Source organism: Cetorhinus maximus, chromosome 2, assembly GCF_964194155.1.
Source record: "Cetorhinus maximus chromosome 2, sCetMax3.hap1.1, whole genome shotgun sequence".
NCBI lineage: Eukaryota > Metazoa > Chordata > Chondrichthyes > Lamniformes > Cetorhinidae > Cetorhinus > Cetorhinus maximus.
The window spans coordinates 202,594,254-202,606,316 of record NC_135880.1 but is presented as its reverse complement, the minus strand read 5'-3'; the positions used below and the strand labels follow the sequence as shown (position 1 = coordinate 202,606,316).

Sequence of the window (12,063 nt, the reverse complement as noted above, 5' to 3'; positions counted from 1 at the left end):
AATACTAAAGAAAGTACCAATGTCAAAGAGTACTACAAACATGTCTACTGCAAAACAGTAGAGGCTTATTAAAAGTATCTATAGATAAGCCAAATAGTGACCTTGACTCAACGTTATGGAGCAAATTACAAGTCTATGCATGTGTATTTATTGAGGTTAAAATCTCATCCATACATGATCAAAATCCCCTTCCAAAAAAATGAGCTGTAAGTTTTGAGCTTCTAAATTATTTTTGACAAGGGCGCAAATCAAGGTTTGAAAGGAAACAAAATCACTGCACCTTAAAATGTATTCTATTCAGAAGGACAGGCAATAGAATGGCAATTCAGCCATTAACTGAAAGCATTCATCTCACTATCACATACATGGCAAACTGGTGATACTTTTTCATTTAAGCATTGAGCATTAGATGAACTCTTATTAATTGAAGAAAACGTTCAACAATTGCATTTTCTTGTATGTTAAGCGTCAAATGTGCATAAATGATAGTTTGACAGCTTCAGATATTAATTTTGATGCACACAGGGAGACTTGAAGGAGGAATATGGTTACAAATTTGCTGCTTTCTTCAGGGGGAGAATTTTCTGCATGTCGGGTGGGCTGGTCAGGAGCGGGCGGGGAGCCGATCACTGCCCGCGATCGGCTGCGTGCCGCCATTTTACGTCGGCGGGCCTTAGTGTAAAATGCATTCCGTAGCGCTCAGTGCTACCTGTGCCAGCCGAGGGAGGAGGGAGAGTCAGGGCCTGCACTATTTCGTGCATGCTCGCCTAAGAGCGCAGAAATCTCTCTGAGGCACAGTGCTGCCTCAGGGAGATTAAGTACATGATAAAAGTTCATAAATAATAAAGCTAAAATTTATTTAGATGTGTCTGCGTCAGAGCAGTGGGACTCATTCAAGAAGGAAATAGGGAGATTACAGGGCCAACATATTCCTAAAGATAAAGGGTAGGACCAACAAATCTAGGGAACCCTGGATGTCGAGGGATATACAGGATTGGATAAAAAGAAAAAGGGAGGCATATGGCAGATACCGAGGGTTCAAAACAGCGGAAACCCTGGAGGAGTATAGAATGTGTAGGGGGGGAACTTTAAAAAGAAATTAGGAGAGCAAAAAGGGAGCATGAAAAAACATTGGCAAATAAAATAAAGGAAAACCCAAAGTTATTTTACAAGTACATTAAGAGTACGAGGTTAACTCGTGAAAGAGCAAAAAGGGAGCATGAAGAAACATTGGCAGGTGAAAATAAAGGAAAATCCAAAGCTATTTTACTAATACATTAAGAGTAAGAGGATAACTAGGGAAAGAGCAGGGCCCATTAAGGACCATAGTGGTAATTTCTGTGTGGAGCCGGAAGACGTAGGTAGGGTTCTAAATTAATACTTTGTGTCGGTGTTCACAAGTGAGAGGGACGACATGGGTATGGAAATCAGGCAGAAGGACTGTGGTATAATTAAAGAAATTAGCATAGAAAGAGAGGAAGTTCTAAGTGGTCTGGCAGGCTTAAAAATAGATAAATCTCCAGGCCCGGATGAGATGTATCCCAGGCTGTTGAGTGAGGCAAGGGAGGAGATAGCAGGGGCACTGGCAATAATTTTCAATACCTCTCTGGTCACAGGAGAGGTGCCAGAGGACTGGAGGACAGCCAGTGTGGCACCGTTATTCAAGAAGGGAGGAAGGGATAAACCAAGGAACTACAGGCCAGTCAGTCTAACCTCAGTAGTGGGGAAACTATTGGAAGCAATTCTGAGGGACAGAATTAATCTACACTTGGAGAGGCAGGGATTAATCAAGGACAGTCAGCATTGTTTTGTTAAGGGGAGGTCATGTCTGACTAATTTGATTGAATTTTTCGAAGAGGTGACCAGGTGTGTAGATGAGGGCAATGCATTTGACGTAGTCTACTTGGACTTCAGCAAAGCTTTTGATAAGGTCCCACATGGGAGACTGATAATGAAGGTAAGAGCCCATGGGATCCAAGGCAATTTGGCAAATTGGATCCAGAATTGGCTGAGTGGCAGGAAGCAGAGGGTGATGGTAGAGGGATTGTTTTAGTGACTGGATGCCTGTGTCCACTGGGGTTCCACAGGGATCGGTGTTGGGTCCCTTGCTGTTTGTGGTATACATAAATGATTTAGACTTGGATGTAGGAGGGTTGATCAGTAAGTTCGTAGATGGCACAAAAATTGGTGGGGTGGTAAATAGTGAGGAGGATAGTCTTAGATTACAGGAGGATACAGATGGGCTGGTCAGATGGGCTGATCAGTGGCAAATGGAATTTAATCCAGATAAGTCTGAGGTGATGCACTTGGGCAGGACAAACAAGTCACGGGAATACACGATGAATGGTAGGACCCTGGGAAGTACTGAGGATCAGGGGGACCTTGGTGTCCATGTCCACTGGTCCCTTAAAAAAGGTAGCGGGGCAGATAGATAAAGTGGTTAAGAAGGTATTTGGGATACTTGCCTTTATTAGCCGAGGCATAGAATATAACACCAGGGAGGTTATGCTGGAACTGTATAAAACGCTGGTTAGGCCACAGCTAGAGTATTGCATGCAGTTCTGGAATCCACATTATAGGAAGGATGTGATTGCACTAGAGAGAGTGCAGAGGAGATTTACCAGGATGTTGCCTGGACTGGAGAGTTTTAGTTATGAACAGAGATTGGATAGACTGGGGTTATTTTCCTGGAACAGAGGAGATTGAGGGGGTACATGATTGAGGTGTATAAAATTATGAGGGGCATAGGGTAGACAGGAAGGAAATTTTCCCCTTGGTAGAGGGATCAATAACCAGGGGGCATAGATTTAAGGTAAGGGGCAGGAGGTTTAGAGGGAATGCGAGGAAGAATTTTTTCACCCAGAGGGTGGTGGGAATCTGGAACTCACTGCCTGAAAGGGTGGTAGAGGCAGCAACCCTCATAACATTTATGAAGTATTTGGATGTGCACTTGCGATGCCATGGCATAACAGGCTATAGGCCTAGTGCTGGAAAATAGGATTAGAATAGTTAGGCACTTGTTTGACCAGCACAGACTCGATGGGCCGAAGGGCCTTTTTCTGTGCTGTAGACCTCTATGACTCTATCTCCCCTCATATGACAGTGTCATATGAGCTGGGACATGTTCATGAATTGTGCAAAAATGATTTATTTATGTAATAAAACCTTCAGGAAACCTCATCCTGCCCATGGATGAGGCTTCCTGAAAAACGCGAAGGCCGCTTGGGCTCTTCACCTGCCCGCCAACCTTAAGGTTGGATGGGCAGCGCTGTTAATTATCTAAACTACTTCCCTAATGGGCCTAATAGGCCTTTGACAGTTTGGCGGGCGTGCAGCTGCCTCTGGCGCGTGCCCACCAAACGAAAGATCTAAATGACATGACATGATCTAGATGACGTGGGGACACGCGCCCGACATCTCGCGTCATTTTGCACATCAGCATATCGGGCCCGCCCCCGCATGCCGACGTCAAAATTGTGGCCCATGCCTCTGTTGCTTACATCGATTTCCTATTGTTTTACAGCAGTTTGAATATTCCAGGGAATGCTAATGAGTTTCCCAGGAAATTTTGGTGTATCTCGCTGAGGCAAAGGCCAGTGTAACCTGCCAGTCATGCTATTTCAGGAAATTCTATGCCACTGTGATCAATATATTTGGTGGTGTGAGCTGAATGAGAGAATCATGCAACCTGGCTGTAGAATATCAGGCTCTTGAAATTACATAAATTCAATGGAGCTGGTCTCTACAAGACCTGACACAATATGAAATAAATGTATCTAATTAAAAATATACACATTTTAGATAAAACACAACTTCTTGTCATGTTAAAAGCACTATTTAGCATGAAAGTGGCTGCAGAAAAAGTTAATGAGCAAATTCAATAATGGTTCTTACCTTAGTTCCATGGATACATTAACTGGATCTGGAAAAAGAAATAAAAGATATTTTAATACTTAATGTTTGCTAGTAACCCCTAACTTCTGTATGAGTCTTCTCAGTTATGATGCTAGGACAGTCCACTCACAGGGTATCAGCAATGTTGGTCCTTTAGAAAATATGCTTCATTAGATAGACTATTTGGCTCACCACAGCACAATTCACAATCTTCCATCATAGCATTCAACCATTTCTAAAAAGACTCCATTTACCATAGAAAGCCAATGCACAAATTAAAATTCTCTTCAACTGGGAATAGAGGAATTAAACGTAGCCAATGTCAAATTACTCCAACAATGCACTGACCTATCTTCAGCGGTGATACCCTTTAATGAAACCTGTCCACCTATTTAAATATTGCCCCCAACAATAAACTTTAATGGCTAAAGCTAAGTTTATTTTAGGTCCTTAGCTGTATAAAAACAATCTCAAGGAAAATCCTAAGGTGGTCATCAGAGAAAGATATCAAGGCATTTAAAGGGACCACATTTCTAACAAACATCAACTCCTGTGGAAGCGATGAAGGAGTAAAAAGAAAGGCCGGCATTTATACAGCACTGTTCATGACCACTGAATTCCTCAACACGCTTTGCAGCCAATGAAATACTTTTGAATATTTAGTCACTGTTTAGCGTAGAAACATGGCAGCTAATTTGCGCAAATCAAGCTCCCACAAACAGCAAAGTGATGATGACCAGAAAAAGTTTTTCTGAGTTTACTAAGAAATAAATTTTGGCCAGGACACTGGGACAGCTCCCCTGCTCTTCTTCAAAATAATGCCGTGGGATCATTTACATCCAATGGAACAGGCAGATGGGGCCTCAGTTTAGCATTTCATCTGAAAGATGGCACCTCAGACAGTGCAGCACTCCTTCAGTACTGCGCTTGAGTGTCAGCCTTGATGTTTGTGCTCAAGCCATGGAGTGCATCTTTAGCTCTTCCTATCATAATAGATCAAAGATATGTGTGATGGTTTGAGCACAGCTCGCTTCAAAAATAAGCTTACTTAAAAATTATGATGAATCAATTTATAAAAAAGCACTATGACTGACACTAACTGACTAGATCATCCATATCTTCCTGCAGCCTAAAGCTTTCTTCCTTCCTGTCAACCATACAGCCAATTTCTGTATCATCTTGAAGTTCTTTATCAAGAGTCTTACATTTGAATCTAAATCATTAATATAAACTACAAGTAAGAAACTGATTAATGAATACTGTAGGGCATGACTGATAACAGCTTTCCAATCACAAAAGCACTCTTCAACCATTATCCTTTGCTTCCTGCAATTAAACCAATTTTGGATCAAATTTGCCATACTTCCTTGAACCTAAAGGAAGCCTGCCATGTGGAACCTTGTCAAAAACCTTGCTAAAATTGAAGTAAACCACAACCACTGCAGCAGTAGATAGAACCAATAGCATAGGTAAGTTGATGATCTTATCAATTCAACATTGTGTCACTCTCAGTTACTCTTTCCAATCACTCCCAAAATGCAATTATCAGCAGTCATGCTTTAAAAATGTAATTATTTATTGGCCTGAATCTTCTGGTCGGAGTGCGAGGTGGGGCCTGCTTGCTGACGCGTAAAATGACGCACAGTGACATCAGGCATGCGTCCCGACATCTCCGCGTGTCATTCAGATCTTCAGTTCGGTGGGTACGCACTGGAGTCAGTTGCGCGCCCACTGAACTGTCAAAGGCCTATTAAGGCCATTTAAATATCAATTAAAACAATTAACAGGGCTGCCCACCAACCTTAAGGTTGTAGGTAGGCAAAGAGTCCAGGTGGCCTTCACATTTTTCATGGACCCTCATCCATGGGCGGTATGAGGTTTCATGAAGGTTTCTAAACTTTAATAAAAAATTTTCATAAAATTCATAGACATGTCCCAGCTCATGTGACACTGTCACATGAGGGGATATGTCTGAATAATTATTTGAAATCTTTTTTTCAGTTTTTGATCATGAAATTAAACTCCCTAAGGCAGTTCTGAGCTTCAGGGAGATTTCTGAGCTCTTTCGCGCGCATTCACAAAAGAGCGCAGACCCTGACTCTCCCTCCTCACCCCACCCGCACAGGCAGCGCTCAGCGCTTCTGGGTGCGCGTCACGTTGGACAGGCCTTAATTGGCCCACCTAAGTAAAATGGCGGCACGCAGCCAATCACGGGCACCGATTGGCTGCGCACCAGCCTGCGCCCGCTCCCGCTCAGCGCCCCCCAACAGGAAGAAAATACTCCTCATTAATTTTTAAATAATTAAATTATAAGTAATTAAACCACTTTTATAGGTGAATTGGGTTAATCCTCAACGTGCAATATAATGCATAGCTTTGGGGCAAGAACAGGGGGGTACAGGATTAATTGGATAGCTAATTCAAAGAGCCACCAAATCAAGAGTAATAACCTCCATCTATACTGTGCGATTCATAAGAAAATAACGATATAAAAAACAGGAGCAGCAGTAGGTTATTTTCCCCCCCAAGCTTGCTGTGCCATTCAATAAGATCAAGGTTGAACTTATACATCAACTTCACTTTCCCACCCTATCCCCATATCCCTTGATTTCCATCGTGCCCCAAAATTCTATCAATCTCAGACTTGAACACACTCATTGACTGAGTATCATCAATCCTCTAGGGTAGAGAATTCCAAAAATCCTTAATCCTCTGACTGAAGAAATTTCTCCACATTTCCACTCTAAATGGCCAACCTCTCATGCTGAGACTATGTCCCCCAGCTCTAAACTCTCCAGCCTGGGGAATCAGCCTCTCAGCATCAATGCTGAGCCTCAGCCTCTAAGGATTTTATATGTTCCAGTGAGATCACCTCTAATTCTTCTAAACAACAGAGAATATAAAATAATTCTATTAAACCTGTCCACGTAGGACAGTTCTCATAGCTCAACAATTCAATCTGGTGAATCAATACTGCACCCCTTCTATGGCAAGTATACCCTCCCTTAGGTAAGGAGATCAAAGCTGTACACAGTACCCAAGGTGTGGTCTTACAAAAACTCTATGGGCAGGGTTTAATTCTGTGACAGGGTCCCGTCTCCCCTGTGGCCAATAGCAGGCCTTCCCCGGGATCCAGGTTGAAGACCAGTGGTGGTATTGGCAGCATCAATTTCCACTTAAGGGCCTCAATTGGTGGTCGGCAGGAAGGCTGTCCATGATAGTTTCTGCCCCAGCTTTAATCAGGGTGGAGACGGGTAGTTGGTAGGGTTCCCATTTGGCACCCTCCCACCCGATTAAATGCCCTCCCATCTCCAAACACACCTCTGGGGAAGGCATTAAATTCCACCCAATATATTGACAGCAGACCCACCTTACTCTTATACTCCAACGCCCTTGCAATAAGGGCTAACATATCAATTGTCTTCCTAATTGTGTGCTCTACCTGAAAGATAATTTTCTGCGATTCATGCACAAGGACATCCAAATCCAGTTGAATATCAACATTAAAAATATTCCTTATTTAAAAGCCGTTTTTCGATAATTTGAAATATTGTTAAATGGTCCTCCAACAGTGTGAGTCCTCTCTAACGTCCCAGGTATTTAAAAATGTGACAGTGACACAGGGACTTATGATGCTGAGCTAGTAGTGAATCTTTCAGGACTTTAATAATAAGTGAACAACACAGCATTGGTAGTATCTGATTTGGAATGAAAAGATAACAGTTTGTGTTTGTATCACTCAGCCCAACTGAACAGGGACTCAGGATGGGATAATTGGGGCAGTAATTTTAAACAGTTATCTCAAGCATGGCATAGCATTGGAAGCACAGAGTCATTTAAACCAGAAATCTGGCATTAAAGCAGAAAAATAGGATACCATTCAGAAGGTACCAGTTTTCCACCTACCCATTTCTACATTTTAGACTCTTAGGTACGGGTATTACAAACATTGGTTTTAGTCTTCTGCAGGTATTTTTCTCTATAATGGCAATCACATAGCTGTTTATTCAACCCATGGTCTCTCACAAGAATCTGCCTAAGTCCAATCTATAGGATTTGTTTATTTCAGGACCACACTCTTCAAAAGAACATCTGCTAGCTTTGTTGTACCTCCTACTAGTGCTCATACTGTGTTTAAACGACCATGCTGCTATTCCCTTTCAGAAAATTTTATTCCTAGTATTTCCTACTCTTCTATCCTGACTGATACATAATGTCAGGTTCACGGTTAGATTCTGGTGCTCCATCCAAATGGCCAATCTTCATATCTAAGCCGAGAGAGTAAATGGCAGGCGATTTGGATCATTGTGGGAGTTACAGACCTCACTCTGAGTCACACACAATTATGTCCCTCCCGCTAGTCTGAATGTAAGCGATCGGGTTTGACATGCAGAGTCCCACGTACATTGCTTGTGGTCCTCCCAATCTCTTACTCAAATCAGCGCTTAAGTGTGCTCTGTGAGAAAAGGAAGAACTGAGTCAGGCAACATGGTCAGGTGTGACGACAAAGCCAAGGAGGAAATAATGAAGGACATGAGGTAGAAGAGGTTGCTATTTTCAAACTGGTGAATTACATTTGGGGCAAGTTTTCCAAGGAAATCTCCTGCTACAAACTGTATCTTTGCTGGAAATGTGGCAATATTATAGCAGTGCAGCGACAGTCTAACGAATTTCAAGACCTTTGTTTTTTAACTGACAGACAATGAATTATAACTTACATTGTGATGAATTCTCAAGTCAGATTATCTACTCCAACCTTGGGCCATTATTAATAAACCCATGTATATATTTTGAAGCAAATGAGAGAAACAATTCTACATTATTGTCGTACACAGATTAATTAAAATATAGGGAACCTCATATAGGAAGTGGGTAATAATGAATGTAACTTTATTCATGGTGCAATAAAAGGCAGTTTGATGAGTGTTATGGCTTTCTCAATGCACTAAGAGGAATAAATATGTTTACTCAATGTGTCAAAGAAATTGAAGGACGTGTCACTTCATCATGGAATAAAAGGGACAGTAGCAATGTGGACACAAAATTGGCTGAGTAATAGGAAACAGAGGGTAATGGTCAATGGATATTTTTCAGGCTGGAAGAAGGTTTATAGTGGAGCTCCCCAGGAGTTGGTATTGAGAGCCTTGCTTTTCCTCGTGCGCAGGGGATAATTTCAAAATTTGCGGATGATACAAAACTTGGAAGCATTGAAAACTGTGAGGAGGACAGTATAAAACTTCAAAAGGACATAGACAAATTGGTGGACTGGACAGATGGGTAGCGGCAATGAAGTTCAATGCAGAGAAGTGTGGGGTGATGCAATTTGGTCAGAAGAACATGGAGAGACAATGTAAAATAAGGGGTACAATTCTTAATGGGGTGCAGGAATAGAGGGACCTGGGTGCATATATGCACAGGTCACTGAAGGTGGCAGGACAGGTGGAGAGACCAGTTAATAAAGCATACAGTATCTTAGGCTTTATTAATAGGGGCATAGAGTACAAGAGCAAGGAGGGTATGCTGAGCTTATATAAGACACTAGCTAGACTTCAGCTGGAGTATTGTGTACAGTTTGGAGCCACACTATAGGAAGGATGTGAACGCATTGGAGAGAGTGCAAAAGAGGTTTACAAGAATGGTTCCAGGGATGGGAAACTGCAGTTATAAAGAAAGATTGGAGTGGTTGGGACTGTTCTCCTTGGAGAGGAGAACGCTAAGAGGAGATTTAATAAAGGTGTTCAAATAATGAGAGGACTGGATAGGGAGAAACTGTTCCTGCTCGTAAAAGAATCAAGAATGAGAGGGCACAGGTTTAATGTGATTTGCCAAAGGAACAAATGTGATGTGAGAAAAAACTTCTTCACACAGCGAGTGGTTTGAGTCTGGAAAGCACTGCCTGGAAGTGTAGTGGAGACAGGTTCAATCGAGGCATTCAAGAAGGCATTAGATAATTATTTGAATAGAAACAATGTGCAAGGGTTCAGGGAAAAGGCAGGAGAATGGCACTAAGTCAAAATGTTCACTCAGAGCACCGGTGCCGACTCAATGGGTCGAATGGCCTCCTTTGGCACCGTAACAATTCTGTGATTCTGTGATCAGTAAGTAATCAATTTAACCAGCATGGAAGTGATTGTTGAGAGCGTAAATGTGGTCTTCACCATCTGTTACATCTAATTGGGAATTGGAGAAGAGAGGCAACTTAAACTATCACGCTGACTGTGACTTTGTGTCAGCTGTGGCTCATTTGGTAGTACTTTCACCTCTGAGCCAGAAAGTTGTAGGTTCCGGCCATGCAGAAGGGACTTAAATGAACTCTAAGCTGATATTCTGGTACTATACTAAGGAAATGCTGCACTGATGAATGTGTTTTCTTTCAGATGAGACACTAAACTAAAGCTCCACCTGCCCTCTCTGATGGGTGTAAAAGGTTTAATGCCACTATTTCAAAGGGGAGGCCTTGGCCAATATTTGTCCCTCATCCAACACCTAACCTGGTAATTATCACATTACTGTTTGAGAGACCTTGCTGTGTACAAATTAGCTGCCACATTTTCCACTACAGTGAATACATTTCCAAAGTACCTAATAGGCTATGAAGCATTTTGAGGTGTCCTAAAGTCTTTCCTCTCATGTGGGTATGATTACATCGCTCTAAACCTCTATTGACAGAAGTGGCTGGCACCCATGTTTGTCCAAATACCTTCACAAAAGCTACTGTAAGCCCAAATTTGTACATTAACATTTTGGAAGTACAGCATAAAAGAGAGACAGTAAGGATATCTCATACATATTTCAACAGACTACAGAAAGTATTCGTGCAAGTTGGCAAATGATGCATATTATTCAGTAGTATCCTCATTATGAGTTAGACCTATAAATATTAATGTAATACTCTTCTAACTGAAGTTTACAAGATATTTTATTCCAATTTTCCCAACGTGAGGAAATTTCAAGATACAGACTGCTGTGCAGCCTTCGCCTGTTTTCAATATTAGTTATCAGTTAACAAGGCTAGTTTTATATCACCTTTTACTCAAACAATTAGGTATGGCAGTTTTTATAGCCAAGTTTTGGTAATAGAATCATAATGCCTGTATTTATGAAGAAGAACTGCAGTGTTCAAAACAAAGCCAATTTTTTTTTTTGGAAACTCACAGTGTGCTAATCAGCATCACGGAAGTGAAAAGACAAGTTAATCTTTTGTAACCTTACGTCTTAACTGTAAACTGACAGATAAGTGAAAAAACAATCAATAACCTCACGGTAATAGACTTTAGTGTTAAATGCAAACTACTTACCACAAAAATGTCCAGTGTTGCAAATGATCATCTCAATGAGGCATTAAAAAAGCAAAGGAAGGTCAAATAAATAAGGTGGGGAAATTATACCATGAAAGAGTCAAAAAAATGGAGGCAATTGGAGGAACGGAAGACTACAAATGCAGCAATCTTGTGACCCCCACACTGCAGCCTTGCAAAAAAGTACCACAGAAGGTGAAAATGCTGGTTTCTCAATAGATTGGAGCACTAAAAACGTACTTGCCCTAATTCTGTTAACAATTAAAATCTGAACATTATTCTACCATAAGTCACCAGGATAAGTTCAAGCATTAACAAATCTAACACATTACAACCTCTTCAACATTTATATTCGGAACAACTGATCAGGTGATAAAAACAAAAAACTGCGGATGCTGGATTACCAAAACAAAAACAGAATTACTTGGAAAAACTCAGCAGGTCTGGCCGCATCGGTAGAGAAGAAAAGAGTTGACATTTCGAGTCCTCATGACCCTTCAACAGAACTGAGTAAAATTAGGAGAGGAGTGAAATATAAGCTGGTTTAAGGTGGGGGTGGGGGGGGGGGGAGTAGAGAAGTGGCGGGAGGGGTGTGGTTGTAGGGACAAGCAAGCAGTGATAGGAGCAGATAATCAAAAGATGTCACAGACAAATGAACAAAGTGGTGTTGAAGGTGGTGATATTATCTAAACGAATGTGCTAATTAAGAATGGATGGCAGGACACTCAAGGTACAGCTCTAGTGGGGTTGGGGTGGAAAGACTAACAGGGCATAAAAGGTATAGATTTAAAAATAATGGAAATAGGTGGGAAAAGAAAAATCTATATAAATTATTGGAAAAAACAAAAGGAAGGGGGAAGAAACGGAAAGG

General features: G+C 41.5%; 1 protein-coding gene across 1 annotated transcript in view; it reads right to left on the bottom strand.

Moving 5' to 3' along the window:
- Positions 1-12,063, bottom strand: part of LOC144689753 (sialic acid-binding Ig-like lectin 13) — a 68,540-nt gene that overhangs the window by 23,882 nt on the left and 32,595 nt on the right. Inside the window, exon 6 of the mRNA XM_078557129.1 lies at positions 3,895-3,922. Coding sequence (XP_078413255.1) covers positions 3,895-3,922 — 28 coding nt within the window. The remainder of the gene's footprint in view (positions 1-3,894; positions 3,923-12,063) is intronic.